We start from the raw sequence: 15,175 nt of genomic DNA, 5'->3' as shown, positions 1-15,175 counted from the left end.
ATGTCACACAAGCAGACTTAGGCTGGCCTTAATTTCATTAATTGGGCCAATATTAGGCCCAAGTCTAAAACCCCCTTTTATGCACAATTAGCTACTTGTAATTCCATTAACACTTCATGGAACATGGAATGGAGTTAACCTTCTACTTCTGCATCTCAATTATTCGAGCACATGATGACTAATTAACCATTATGAAATTGCAATACCATTTCCCGCTAAAATGCCCAATGCAGAATCAGTCACTTGCAATTCAATTAAGAAACGGTATGAAGTGTGAAATGAGATAAACATTCCAAGTTTGCCAACAACAAATCCTACTCAAACATACCCGCAATCAACACCAAAGTAAAGTAGTATTCGCTTCTATTCCCTTCCCATCAAACATGACTTCAATACCCCATTTAACCAAAAATACATTCAGCTGACCCATAACATTATCCAGACACAACTAACATGATATCCACAACTTAAATGAACTACATATCAGTCTGAATCACTCTAGAGCTTTTATATCCAAACAACAGTCAGTTTCAGCCTTTGAAACAGGCTGGCAACAACTTTAATTAAGATTCCGAACAAAAGAATACAAGATATAACCAAGCTGAGTTAGACCTACTGTTAATCAAACATTCATAACAGTCCAGAATCATGATAAAGTTCAGTCATACAATACTAAGCCTTTAACTATGAGACATTTAACAGGAAAGTGAGTCTCTTGCTAATTCTAAACCAAATTCAACCCTCAAAAGATATTATCACCAAAGAGGAAAACATGCACCAATAACTCATGATTCTAAAGAAAAATAAAGCTACATTACGACAAAGAACAAGTTGATGTTAAGCTCCCAATCTCCAGATTTCCGTATCAAACTTGAAGCAAGTTTTACATTAGGTGGAATCAAAGAATATTTACCTGGAAATTGAAAAGGAAAAGAGGTGAAGAAGCAATGGATATCAACAGAACAAAAATACAGCAGTATCAATGCAACAACGACCTCACAGCATCTTGAAACCCAAAAACCTAAAAATCAAACCTTCTCCCAACCCAGGTGCCCGATGTGAAACTTTCAAAGATTTAACTAATGAAGAAAATCAGAAATCCCCAGCTGATACAGAATTTGGTCAGTTTTTATCTAAGAAATATGCTGGAAATCAGTGTAGCTATAGAATTCTCAGCCATTTTTTATTTTCTCAGAATTTATTTTCTCTTTTTAGTCTCTTCGGTCTGCCTTGAAAGGCAAGAAAAGCTTCCTTTATAGGCAAGCTATTAGGGCAGGCTTTTTTTTTTGCAGCTAAAACATTTCAAGCAATTCGATAGCAAAATGTATCATTGCACACAATTGTGCTACATTGATCCAATTGATATAGAAATACAAGGTTTTTAGATGAAGCGTATCATACTAATTGATACTATTAAAAGATGCTTGAGGAAAGCAATAAAAGCTTGCGATGAGGAGTTATATGGGTTTGTTGTTCTCGGCTGATGAGAATTTTGTAGTTAACAAGTTGGAACTTCAACAGATGGGGTCATGGTGCAGGACTTCAGAGAGGAGTTTTGTCCAGATCATCAAAATAGGGGTGTTCCATAGCTTTCTTTGCTGAAATCCTCTTAGCTGGCTCATAATGCAACATCTCAGATAGAAGATGGAGCCCATCTTCATCTAGACCAGGGACAACAGTTGAGAGTGGCTGGGGGTTCCATTGGGGGTATTTATGCCAGTTAACTAGCTTGCTCACCCCGGGCCAGAGTTCTTCATTAGGAGTACCTAGCAATCTGAAAATGTGAAGCAGTTGTTGCTGCTCAGAGTCTCCTGGGAAGAGGGCTTTTTTTGTGACCAGTTCAGCAAATATACAACCAACAGACCACATGTCAACTGCTGTGGAGTAATGAGTAGCTCCAAGAAGAACCTCAGGGGCTCTATACCACAGGGTTAATATCTCATGCGTATACTTCTTGACACCCCGGGCCAGAGTTCTTCATTAGGAGTACCTAGCAATCTGAAAATGTGAAGCAGTTGTTGCAGCTCAGAGTCTCCTGGGAAGAGGGCTTGTTTTGTGACCAGTTCAGCAAATATACAACCAACAGACCACATGTCAACTGCTGTGGAGTAATGAGTAGCTCCAAGAAGAACCTCAGGGGTTCTATACCACAGGGTTAATATCTCATGCGTATACTTCTTGATGGGCAGAGTATAAGCTCTGCCAAGTCCAAAATCTGCTAATTTGAGCACATTTGTCTTACGGTCCATCAGAAGATTGTGTGGTTTCAGATCCCTGTGTAACACACCATGACCATGGCAGAAAGCAACTCCTTTGTACAGCTGGTACATCAAGCTCTTGACAGTTTTAGGGGGAATGTTTTCTCCATTTGCGCGGAAACTACGAATAAATTTCTTGACATCAGTATCCATGTACTCAAACACCAAGTATAGGACCGTCTTTCCTTCTTTGTTCTGGCCTTGTTTAATATCCATCAGTTTGACGATGTGAGGATCTCTAGAGAGCATCCGCAGAAGAGAGATCTCGCGGAGAGTAGTAGGAGGGACACCTTCTTCGTCCTCATGAAGCCTCGTCTTCTTCAGTGCTACGATTTTGCCAGTAACCCTATCTCTCGCTCTGTACACCTTTCCGTAAGTACCTTCCCCTACCTTCTCAAGCTTCTCGAATGCCTCCATGGCCGATGCACTCTTTTTCACAGTCTCCATTTCTCTCTCTTTCTCTCAATCGCTCTCTGCTCTGTTTATGGGTTTTGAATTTTGTGTAAATTTAGGGCAGGCTTAGTTTTGCACTTTTCCCCCTTCTTCATTTTTATTATAGGTCAGATACCCTTTAAAAAAAATAGAAAATCAGAACCAACCCCTTCCCCAGCTTCCTAGAAGCTTCCTAGTCTGTTATAGCAGGATTCCCTTAGGCCAATTCCCTAGAATACCCTTTAAAGACTCTGAAACTACCCAGAACCACCCGGGTCAACTGATCAAGCTAATTGGGTCAAGCTGAAAACCTAGCTCAACTCTCATTTGGCTTTTTAATCTTGTGAACCCAATCAATACTAAGAAAAACCCCAAAACCCAAACGTTCAAATTGAGATTCTGAAGACTCGGAATGAAGTTAAGCCCAAAAAGACAATGCAAATTCAGACTATCCGCACTTGAACACAAGACCCAACTTACAATCACACACATCCTAAATCTAACATGCAGGTACGGAAGATAAAGAAGAATGATAAATAAAAAGAAACAGAATAAAAATCAGAAAATAAGAGAAAGAATAGAAGAAGGTGAGGATGAGGAAACAAAATACCAATGGGGCCAGAAGAATACCTAGGGATCTCGGACAAACACGAAATAGCCTTTACGCTTTGACATCTCCAATTTCCGGCCCAAACCGAGATTAATCGTATGTTCTTTGTCAAAAACATGCGATTAAAGTCGAACTGAGCCTTAAAATCTTCAACTAAACCTTGATTTAAGACTTGGGGATTCTATGGTTCATCCTCTGATCTAATATTCGAGAATATTGGGCTACATTCGAGGGAAACGGAGTGGGGATTCAGAACGAGGGGGTCAAAGCGGTTCAGTGGTGTGATTTTGGTGGCGTTTGGAGGTGGCGCCGCCACCTGAGGCCGGGGAATTTGGAGGCGACTTAGCTAGGATTTCGGGGTGCTTCTGGTGGGGGTGTTGAACACAAGGGGTTCTGAGGGGGGGGGAAGGGTTTCGGACACTTAAATACTCTTGGGGCTTCAGTTCTGAGCCGTTCGATCAAGGGGAGATCAACGGCTCAGATCAACACTTATTGAAACGATGTCGTTTAGTTTGGGGGGGGGAAGCCGGACCGGGTTAGGGTGGTTTGGGCCGAGTATTGGGTAGTTTTTGTTTGGGCTGGGGAAATTTGGATTAGTTTTGGCCCAGATTTAGGTCTTCTTTCATTTCTTTTTTTTTTTCAATTCCAAAATACTTTTCTTTTCAAAAATTAAAATAAAACCTAAATTAATTAATAATAATTTTTTAAACTAAATTAACCTACACAATTAGATTAATCACTTACCATGGTATTTACATTAACTAATTAAATCCTAAATTTAAAGAAAAATTATACAATTCAAAATTAAAAAGTAAAAATGCAAAATGAATTATTTTTTGTGATTTTCATTTTTTATAAAACAAACTAATTTGCTAATTAATCTAAAATTATAAAATTAAATCCTAAATGCAGATGCAACATATTTTTTGTATTTTTCATGAATTAAATAAAATAAACGTGCACATACAAATGCAAATAATTAACAGAAAATGCCACGAAATCCAACAAAATTGCAAAAACTAAAAGAAATTATTTTGTTTTGAATTTGTTGGAATAATTCATATAGGGCAAAAATCACGTGCTCACAGCTGCCCCTCTTTGCCCGGAAACACGAAGAGTTTTCGCGCAAAGATAAGTGAGCGGATACGAGCGATTTTTGCCTGTTTGAATACTCCGTGGGAAGCATTTTGAAAGATTTGACTGCACTCTGCTTCCGAGGTTTCCTACATATCCTTGGCTAAAAAGGAATCAGGTCAGTGTAGTTCAGGAATGTCTGGTAGCTGGGACTACCATGGAGCTATGATTTTCACTGTTGCTGCTCACTGAACCCCTTATTACACCATATCAAAAATAAAAGATGCTAGCCTAGACTATGATCTATGCTTTACAAAATCATATCTTGATCTTCAAACTTGATCTTCTGTTTCTTGTTGCCTTGTTGTCTTGTATTCTCTTGGTAAAATTCCTTTGTTGCCGTCTTGAATTGTAAACTGAGATGCTTCCCTTTCTCCAAGCGGATGCCTGACTGCTGAACTTAATATGCAATCCCATGCTGTCCAGGTGGGCTCCTGACTTTGAAACATGAATATATTCCCCTGCTATCCAGGCGGGTTCTTGACTTCAAAACGTGAGTGTACTCCCATGCTATCCAGGCGGGCTCCTGACTTCAGCAAAATAGACAAAAAACAAAGAGAACTTTCTACCCCTGTTTGGTGGCTGGGCCCATGTGTGAGTGTAAAACGAATCACATTACCGAATATCAATGAGAATTTTGAAAAACCAAAACTTGAATTGTACTCCCTTATTCTCCAAGCGGGCTCCTGACTGCTAAACCTGAAAGTATTCCCTGCTTTCTAGGCGGGCTCTTGACTTCAACTTGAAAGTACTCCCTGCTCTCCAGGCGGGTTCCTGACTTCACAAAGAATTCGACAGCTAAAATTTAAATTGTACTCCCTTGTTCTCCAGGCGGGCTCCTAATTGCTACGCTTGAAAGTATTTCCTGCTCTCCAGGCGGGCTCCTAACTTCAACTTGAAATGTATTCCCCGCTCTCTAGGCGGGCTCCTAACTGCATGTATTTGAAAGTATTCCCTGCTCTCTAGGCGGGCTCCTGACTGCTAATTTGAAAGTACTCCCTGCTCTCCAGGCGGGCTCCTGACTTCAACAAAGAATTCGACACCTAAAATTTAAATTGTACTCCCTTGTTCTCCAGGCGGGCTCCTGATTGCTACGCTTGAAAGTATTCCCTGCTTTCCAAGCGGGCTCCTGACTTCAACTTGAAATATATTCCCTGCTCTCCAGGCGGGCTCCTGACTTCAACTTGAAATGTATTCCCTGCTCTCCAGGCGGGTTCCTGACTTCAAAAATAGACAAAATGAAGAAAATTTTCCTGCCCTAGTTTGGTGGCTGGGTACAGATGTGAGTGTAAAAATAAATCGTATTACCACGTATTACTAAGAATTTAAAGCTAGGTCCCATTATCCAGGGGGTCCTGAAATTCCTAGTTAAATGACAATTAAAAATCTACATTATATCTTCTAAAGTGTGACTCCTGCTAAATCTTGTTATCTAAGAGGGTCTTCAAACTACTCCCCATTATTCAGGAGGGTCCTGCAAATCAAAATTCGAGTTTTATCTTAAGAGTGACAACTTTTATGGCTGAATTATACTACCCTACAACAAAATTTACGCTAAATGTTGCTATCTAACAAAAATTTTACAGCTAAGTCCCATTATTCAGGAGGGTCCTGGAAACTCCTAATTGAATCATATCTCGAACATGCAAACTTCTAAGCTAACTTATATTCTTTTGGGATACATTTATGCTAAATTATGCCCTTTTTGAACTTTAAACTAGGTCCCATTTTCCAGGAGGGTCCTGAAAGTTTACGGTCAAACCTGTTTTGATACTTGCTCTTTCCCCTGTAGAGAGTTTCTCCGAAGCAAACGAATTTTCTGCCCCTGTTTCAATCAAATAAAAATTTGTCAGTTTAAAGTGGTGGTTAGCTGATGGCATTCTTGCTGAAGATCTCTCCACTGCATTGTTTTGTTCTGAATGGCTTTCCCGAACTGACCCTGAACCGCTTTGACTTTCTGACTGACTTTCAAATCCCACGACCTTTTGATGAACCGAGTGTTCTATACCCGTGTTGTTGTTTCACACCTCTGGCCCCTTTATCTGAACCTTTGCATCTCCCATGACATTACCAAATCATTCCACCGATGAAACTTCCGGTGATTCCTTGTACCCCATCTTACATCATGCTGTCTTTAGTATGCTCTGACCACATTGTGATTTGCAATTTTGGGAGTTGGTAGTGAGCTTTGAAACTCTTTTCCACTTACTTGGGACAAGACTGACATTAAAACCTCTTAGACAAATAAACCCAAAAGAAAGTGAAATGCAATGACTTTGCGGGTTAAGGATAAGAAGAATCTAAAACCAGATAACTGCTACAAAGGGAAAAAGAAAAAGAAATAGAAACTTATCTGAGTGGAACAGCTGGTACCAATGATCATGATATGCATTTCAGATTAATTGGCCCAATCTGTCCAACCAATCAACTTTCAGTTGCCGTACTTTGTCGCCTCAAAATTTCCATGACCGGATTACTTTACCCAAACCTTGACCTTATTCATCCTGCGGTGCCTTGAAATAGTTTTCCACCAACAAGCCTTTCTCACTTGTTGACTTTTCAACTCACTTTCGCCTCAAGGTGCCCGTGAGGGTTTTCACCAACAAGACTCTCTCATTTTATTTCTCTCAACTCCCGTTGCCTTACGGTGCCTGTGAAGGTTTTCACCAATAAGACTCTCATTTTATTTCTCTCAACTCCCGTCGCCTTATGGTGCCTGTGAAGGATTTCACCAATAAGACTCTCTCCTTTTTATTTTCCTGCTTGAACCAGAGTGTTGCCCCTGACATGAATTACCTTTACCTGCTCTACTTGGCATTTCCCAAAGATTGATCAGAAGGTCTTTCTTTGGACCGTAATGTGGGCTTTTGGACCGGGTTGGAAAGAAAAAGTATAAAAGGCTCAAAACAATTCAAATGGGTTAGAATTACATCTTTCGGAATTAGGTTTCTCACAATAACCACAACTTCTGCCCCAGTTTCTTGCTTGGGGGATTTTAGATTTTGTTTGATGAGACCAAACCGTGAGGTTGCCTACGTATCCTTAAAAGGAATAAGGTCGAACATAGTTCATGTCATAGGAATTACTTTGTTGTTGTGATTTTCTATTTTCTCTTTCTTTTCTTTCTCTTTTTGCTTTCTTTTTCTTTTTTTGTTGTTTTTTTCCTTTTTTTTTCTTTTCTTTCTCTTCGTTTTTTCTCTTTTTTTCTTCTTCAATTTTCACTTTTCTCCTCTCCCTTTCGTTCTTTTCTTTTCTCCTTTTCCTTTACTTATCTTTCATGCTTGTGCTTATGATCTTCGCTACTGACTCCGAAGGAGGGGTAAGAAAGAAAATAAATAAGGCTCAAAAGGGGTGACGAGGGATAAAGTGTTTTAGATAGCAGAACAAAACGCCTTCGTCATTTCAATCTTCAAAATATGCCAATTACAAACAAGTACAAACAAACAAAGAAATCATACATAGTATCTCTTGACTGCATCGGAATTGATAGTTATTTCCACACATTTCCCTTCCACATCTGTCAAATATAACGCACCATTGGACAACACTCTAGTTACGATAAATGGCCCCTGCCAGTTTGGGGCGAACTTTCCTTTTGCTTCAGCCTGATGAGGCAAGATACGTCTCAACACTAACTGACCCACTTCGAACTTCCGTAGACGTACCTTCTTATTATATGCTCTTGCCATTCTCTGTTGGTACAATTGGCCATGACATACTACTACCAATCTGTTTTCATCAATCAGACTTAATTGCTCCAAGCGGGTTTTGACCCATTCAACGTCATCAATTTCTGCCTCAGCGACAATTCGAAGGGATGAGATTTCAATTTCTGCGGGTATTACTGGCTCCGTACCATACACCAACAAATAAGGAGTAGCCCCTACTGAAGTGCGAACTGTAGTGAGATAACCCAATAATGCGAAAGGTAACTTCTCATGCCATTGTTTGGACCCTTCCTCCATTTTCCGAAGTATCTTCTTTATGTTCTTATTGGCTGCCTCGACTACTCCATTCGCTTTGGGGAGATATGGGGTGGAATTGCAATGTATGATCTTAAACTACTGACAGGTTTCCGTCATCAGGTGTCTGTTGAGATTAGCACCATTGTCCGTGATGATTACCTTCGGAATCCCAAACCGACAGATGATATTTGAATGCACAAAATCGACCACCGCTTTCTTGGTCACAGATTTGAAAGTTTTCGCTTCAACCCACTGGGTAAAATAATCAATGGCTACTAGAATAAACCTGTGTCCGTTTGATGCTGCTAACTCGATTGGCCCAATGACATCCATGCCCCAAGCAACAAAGGGCCATGGTGCCGACATTGTATGCAATTCAGATGGTGGGAATGAATCAAATCTCCATGCACCTGGCACTGATGACACTTGCGCACAAAACTGATGCAATCTCGCTCCATAGTGAGCCAGTAATAACCTGCTCGGAGAATCTTCTTTGCCAGAACGTACCCACTCATATGCGGTCCACAAACTCCAGAGTGTACCTCAGTCATGATAACTGTGGATTGTCTGGCATCTATGCATCTTAGCAATCCAAGATCTGGAGTTCTTTTGTATAACACCCCTCCAATGAAGAAAAATCCGCTTGCCAATCGTCGAATTGTTCTTTTCTGATCACCTGTGGCCTGTATCGGATATACCCCCATCCGGAGGTATTCTTTGATATCATGGAAACATGGCTCCCCATCAAGTTCTTCTTCTACCATATTACAGTAAGCATGCTAATCACGGACCTGAATCTGCAAAGGGTCCACATAAGCCCTATCTGGATGGTGTAATATTGACGCCAGAGTAGCCAAAGCATCAATGACTTTATTATGGATCCTTGGGATATGCCTAAATTCTATTGACTGAAACCGTTGACAAAGATCATGCAAACATTGTCTGTACGGTATGAGTTTCAAATCCCATGTTTCCTATTCTCCCTGAATCTGGTGCACCAGGAGGTCCGAGTCACCTAAGACCAAGACTTCCTGGACACCCATATCCATATCTAACCTCAAACCCAGAATGCATGCCTCGTACTCAGCCATGTTGTTGGTACAGTAAAAACGAAGCTGAGCCGTAACAGGGTATTGCTGCCTTGTTTCAGAAATAAGTACTGCTCCTATCCTTACGCCCTTCATGTTTGCAGCCCCATCAAAGAAAAGTTTCCATCCCGGCTTCTCAACTTGCTCTAACTCGTCAATGTACATCACCTCTTCATCGGGGAAATAAGCTTTCAAAGGTTCATAGTCTTTATCAATCGGGTTCTCGGCCGAATGGTCCGCCAAGGCCTGTGCCTTCATTGCAGTTCGAGTCACGTAGACAATGTCAAACTCTGTGAGCAGGATTTGCCACTTTGAAAGCCTCCCTGTGGGTATAGACTTCTGAAAGATATACTTCAATGGATCCAAGCGAGATATGAGGTAAGTAGTATACAATGACAAATAATGTTTTAGCTTCTGTGCCACCCAGGTTAGGGCACAACATGTCCTCTCAAGATAAGTATACTTAACCTCGTACGACGTGAATTTCTTGCTGAGGTAATAGATGGCCTTCTCCTCCCTGCTAGTGATATCATGTTAACCCAATACACAACTGAATGAATTGTCCAAAACCGTCAAATATAGAATCAAAGGTCACCCTGGTTATGGCGGGACCAGCACGGGTGGATTTGACAAATACCCCTTTATCTTATCAAATGCCTCCTGACATTCATCTGTCCATTTGACCGCAATGTCTTTCTTTAACAGTTTGAAGATATGCTCGCAAGTTGTTGTGAGCTGAGCGATGAACCTGCTGATATAATTCAATCTCCCCAACAAACTCATCACCTCGGTCTTATTTCTCGGAGGTGGCAATTCTTGGATGGCCTTGACTTTCGATGGATCCAGTTCAATGCCCCGGCGGCTGACTACGAACCCCAACAACTTTCCAGACGGCACACCAAAAGCACACTTTGCAGGATTAAGCTTGAGATTGTACCTGCGAAGCCTTCGAAAAAACTTCTTCAGATCCCAGACATGGTCAGACTGCTTTCTAGACTTCACGATCACATCATCCACGTACACCCCGATTTCTTGGTGTATCATATCATGGAATATTATTGTCATTGCCCTCATGTAGGTTGCCCCAACATTCTTCAAGCCAAATGGCATGACCCAGTAGCAGTACATTCCCCACGGCTTGATGAATGCCGTCTTTTCTGCATCTTCCTCGTCCATTAAGATCTGATGATAACCCACGTAACAATCCACAAAAGAACCAATCTCATGTTTGGCACAATTATAGATCAAGATATGGATGTTCGGCAATGGGAAATTGTGTTTTGGACTCGCCTTGTTGAGATCCCGATAGTCAACACACACCCTGGTCTTGCCATCCTTCTTAGGTACAGGTACAACATTGGCTAACCAGGTGGGATACCGGGTGACCCGAATGACTTTGGCATCGAACTGCTTGGTGACCTCTTCCTTGATCTTTACACTCATATCCGTTTTGAACTTTCTCAGCTTCTGTTTGACAGGAGGGAATGCCGGGTCAGTGGGCAACTTGTGAACCACTAAATTAGTGCTTAGACCCGGCATGTCATCGTAGGACCATAAAAAAACATCTTTGTATTTGAACAATGCTTTAATTATCTCCTCCCTGAGTTGAGGTTCCAGATGTACACTTATCTTAGTTTCACAAACATTTTCTTGGTCCCCTAGATTAACTGCTTCTATATCGTTCAAATTAGGTTTGGGCTTTTCCTCAAAATGACTTAGTTCCTTACTAATTTTTTAATAGGCCTCATCATCATCAAATTCCAACTCGTCATCACAATCAATTTCTTGTATTGTTATTTCAGAGTTAGATTGGCTTTTAAAACTGAGCCAAAGATTCCTCATGCATGTCATGTCGTTGATATCAGCATAAAAAGAACTGTACAAAAGAAGAAAACAAAAATAAAATTAGAAGAAATGAAGGAAAATGAACAATTGCATTTCATTGAATTTAAAAATAATACGGTTTTAACACATCCAACTGGACGGAACATAATATCTGAATTACAGACCCTGGAGTAATCCAGACAACAAAAGAAAATCAAAACCCACTACCAAGACTCCCTCCGGATAGGAAGAGGAGTAGCTTCCCAGTTGTTGACTTTCGCACGTGGTCCCACGAATTGCACATCTGCCCTGTTGGACCCTTACCCAGCCTGAACCATGTTAACCTCAGCGAATAACCTTTCGAACCCCTTCTCCAAGTCTCCATCGGCACCAATCAGTGGTCTAGGAACCTTTGACAACAGTTGCTTTCTGATACCCGGCCTGACGAATGATCTGGACAGACGCAGGATTGGCTTTGGCGATGCCCATGCTTTCTGTTTCATTTTTCTAGCTCTTCTCACGTCTGCAACGGTAGGCTTGAACCCCAGACCAAAAGTATCCAGATTCTTTGGAAGAGAAACTGGCTACACAATACCTTGCAGAGATGCACCCAAACCCTTGCCCGGTACGAAATCATTTTTCAACATTTCAACAGCTACTATAACTGATGCAACAACCATCTTTAGAGTTGGAGCGCGCTTTCCTTCCGAAATTTTCTCTACCGATACTGTGTCAAAAACCCAATAAACCCATGGTCCCTTGCCATCGTCAACCTCTATGAACGGAACAATGGCGCCATTGGGAACACACAAATTATCTTCGCCGTGTACAACAATTTCCTGTCGATCCCATTCAAACTTGAACATTTGATGCAGAGTAGACGGGACTGCTTTGGCAGCATGGATCCAGGGTCGTCCCAACAGCAGATTGTACGAAACAGCCATATCGAGCACCTGGAATTCCATAGTAAATTCAACTGGCCCTATTGTGAGCTCAAGCACTATGTCCCCGACTGAATCTTTCCCTCCACCGTCGAATCCCTGAACGCAAATACTGTTCTTGTGAATTCTCTCATCCTCCACTTGCAGCTTGTTCAATGTGGAGTGAGGACAAATGTTTGCGCTAGACCCATTGTCAACCAGTACCCGAGTAACCACGGAATCTTCGCATTTCACCGTCAGATAGAGGGATCTATTGTGCTCGGTATCCTCCACGGGCAACTCATCATCAGAAAAAGTGACTCTGTTTACCTCAAATATCTTGTTAGCTATCTTTTCCAAGTGGTTTACTGAGATTTTGTCAGGAACGTGAGCCTCGTTCAAGATCTTCATCAAAGCTCGACGGTGCTCGTCGGAATGGATCAATAATGACAATAATGAAATCTGAGCCGGTGTTTTCCTCAACTGCTCCACAATGGAATAGTCCTGCACTTTCATTTTTCTCAAGAACTCCTCTGCTTCTTCCTCAGTCACCGCTTTCTTCACCAACACTGGATTATCTTTTGAGGTCTTAACTTTTCTCAACTCTTCGGGGGCAAAGCATCTCCCTGATTGAGTCAAACCATGAGTCTCACACACTTATTCTTTAACCTCTTTCCTTTTGTAAGTCACGGTCACTCGTTCATAATTCCATGGGACTGCCTTGCTGTCAACTATCAGTAATTGAGTTATCGGTTTGATAACGACAGGATCTGTGGGGGTGCCCTTCACAATTACCACGGGCTTGTTCATCACTCCCGGTACGACCACTTTTTCTTTTTCATGTTTTCCTGCAACGTCACTTAAGGACCCCCCCTCTTGACCTCCACAGATGGTTCATTATTTGCCCTGTTCAACTTGATCACAGACTTCTCACTGGTTGACTCTTCAAATGGCCTAGCTTCACTAGCCCGAATCATCATGACGGTCTACGAAGGCTTCTTAGGATCTCCTCCCCTATGCACTATCTCAATCATATTTGTTTCATGATGGGCTGGCAAGGGATTCTGATTGATATTGGGCGCTTCCGGAGCTTGGACCTAAATCCGATTGGTGTCAATGAGTTCTTGAATGGCCATTTTCAATTTCCAGCATTTCTCTGTGTCATGTCTCGGGGCCCCTGAACAATAATCACAACTCACCGAGCGGTCAAGATTTCTAAGAGGGGGATTCAACAATTTAGCCTCGATCGGATTCAACATACCCAACTGTCTTAGTCTGTGGAATAGGCTAGCATACGATTCTCCCAATGGAGTGAAAGTCTTTTGCTTCTGCAACCTCTCATTCTTAAAGGCTTTGTTAGGTCAAAAACCCGTTCCAGGAGGATTTCTGTGGGCTTTTGACGGTGGGTTGTTATTTTGTGGAGCTTGGTATGGGTTTTGTGGAGCTGGCGCACGCCATTGTGAGTGAGCGGGCGGCTGGGTATAGGTTTGTGCGCGATGGACAGAAAAATGGGGATCTGGTGGTGGGTAATAATGTTGTGCTGGGTTATATGGAGTGTAGGGGTAAGTTTGGGGATAGGGTTTAGGGTCACGGCTGGTTGTAGTAACGGGGAAGGTTCCTAGATCCAACCCAAGCTCCCGACTCAATTGTCGCAACATCCTCCTTCTTCTTCTTCCCGAGCATTCCCCAGTACCATTTTGAATGGCTTGAGTGGTCGCCTTGATTGCTGAATAACTCATGATCTTGTTGGACTTGAGTCCCTCTTCAACAATGCCTCCCATTTTCATGACTTCATTAAAGGACTTACCTACTGCTGACACCAAGTGACCGAAATAAGTGGGTTCCAAAGCCTGCAAGAAATAATCAACCATATCGCTTTCCTTCATCAGAGGGTCAACCCTCGCTGCTTTCTCTCTCCAACGGAATCCATATTCCCTGAAGCTCTCACTGGGCTTCTTCTCAAGCTTTGTCAACGACAGACGATTTGGGATAATTTCGAGGTTGTACTGAAAATGGCAGGCAAAGGCTTAGGCCAAGTCTTCCCATGTGTACCACCTGTTGTGATCTTGTCTGGTGTACCATTCTAAGGCCGATCCACTTAAACTTTGGCTGAAATATGCCATCAGCAATTCATCCCTTCCACCTGCTCCTCTCATTTTACTACAAAATCCTCTTAAGTGTGCTACTGGGTCACCATGCCAATCATACAGATCAAACTTGGGCATTTTGAACCCTGCTTGCAACTGAACATCTGGGAACAGACATAAATCCTTATAGGCTACACTCACTTGACCTCCCAGCCCCCTTATATCTCGGAACGATTGCTCTAAGCTTTTGACCTTTCTGATCATCTCTTCATGCTCGAGATTTTTGGGCGGTTTCTCGGTCTCTACCGGGATATCAAGATGAGGGGTGTAAGGATATGGTTCTGGAACTTTGAAGGTGGGTTCAGGGGGATAGTACTAGTTGTCATGAGTTTGGAACAGGGGTTCACTGGAAGATTGGTGTAATGTAGCAGGTTGGAGGTGCCACAAAAACAGGTGTAATTGGTGGGGGAGGGTATGGGACTTGTTTGCGTGGTGGAGCTTGAGAAGTATGGGAAGTGGCGCCATGGAATTGTTGGTAGAGGGGAAAGGCTAGAGATGAGTTCACAGTGGGAGGCTCCGGAGGTTGGGCTGATGATGGGATATAAGCAGGGTTGGCGGGATAAACCGGTGGTGGATGCCCCTTCGCCCAGCTTGGTACATTTCAGCCATCTACTGCTTCAGCTTATATACTTCTTCCTTCATCGCATTAACGTCCATTTCTTCCACCTCTTTCGATGTGTCGACAATACTTGTTTCTGGTTCCTGGTTGGCCATATTCAGCCCGTCTTTCGATCGGGTGTTGTATGAGTGAGTTGCCAGAATGCCGATCAACTAACCACCTGCATGATCTCAATACA

The 15,175-nt window shown here is 42.2% G+C and overlaps 2 protein-coding genes across 2 annotated transcripts; both read right to left on the bottom strand.

The window, feature by feature from the left end:
• Positions 1-1,357: 1,357 nt before the first annotated feature.
• LOC104223168 (cell division control protein 2 homolog D-like) lies at positions 1,358-2,705 on the bottom strand. The gene is made up of 2 exons (XM_009774541.2): positions 1,991-2,705; positions 1,358-1,766 (listed from the first exon to the last, which is right to left on the bottom strand). The coding sequence occupies exons 1-2, from the start codon at positions 2,703-2,705 to the stop codon at positions 1,543-1,545; spliced, it is 939 nt and encodes a 312-aa protein (XP_009772843.1). The 3' UTR covers positions 1,358-1,542.
• Positions 2,706-5,893: 3,188 nt separating this feature from the next.
• On the bottom strand, positions 5,894-8,399 carry LOC138870434 (uncharacterized). Its single transcript, XM_070148238.1, has 3 exons — positions 8,100-8,399; positions 6,197-6,259; positions 5,894-5,908 (listed from the first exon to the last, which is right to left on the bottom strand). Exons 1-3 carry the CDS (start codon positions 8,397-8,399, stop codon positions 5,894-5,896), a joined length of 378 nt encoding a protein of 125 aa, XP_070004339.1.
• Positions 8,400-15,175: the final 6,776 nt, after the last annotated feature.

The sequence above is a fragment of the Nicotiana sylvestris genome, chromosome 6, assembly GCF_000393655.2.
Source record: "Nicotiana sylvestris chromosome 6, ASM39365v2, whole genome shotgun sequence".
Classification (NCBI taxonomy): Eukaryota; Viridiplantae; Streptophyta; class Magnoliopsida; order Solanales; family Solanaceae; genus Nicotiana; species Nicotiana sylvestris.
This window is presented reverse-complemented; position numbering and strand designations above follow the sequence as displayed.

What these genes read in the sequence shown, in the direction of transcription:
- LOC104223168 (XM_009774541.2), bottom strand. Translation starts at nt 2,705, where the DNA reads ATGGAGACTGTGAAAAAGAGTGCATCGGCCATGGAGGCATTCGAGAAG. An exon ending in TCACATTTTCAGATTGCTAG is followed by an intron (nt 1,767 to 1,990) that starts GTACTCCTAATG and finishes TCAGATTGCTAG; the next exon opens with GTACTCCTAATGAAGAACTC.
- LOC138870434 (XM_070148238.1), bottom strand. Translation starts at nt 8,399, where the DNA reads ATGGAGGAAGGGTCCAAACAATGGCATGAGAAGTTACCTTTCGCATTA. An exon ending in CAAGAGCATATAATAAGAAG is followed by an intron (nt 6,260 to 8,099) that starts GTACGTCTACGG and finishes TGATTGAAACAG; the next exon opens with GGGCAGAAAATTCGTTTGCT.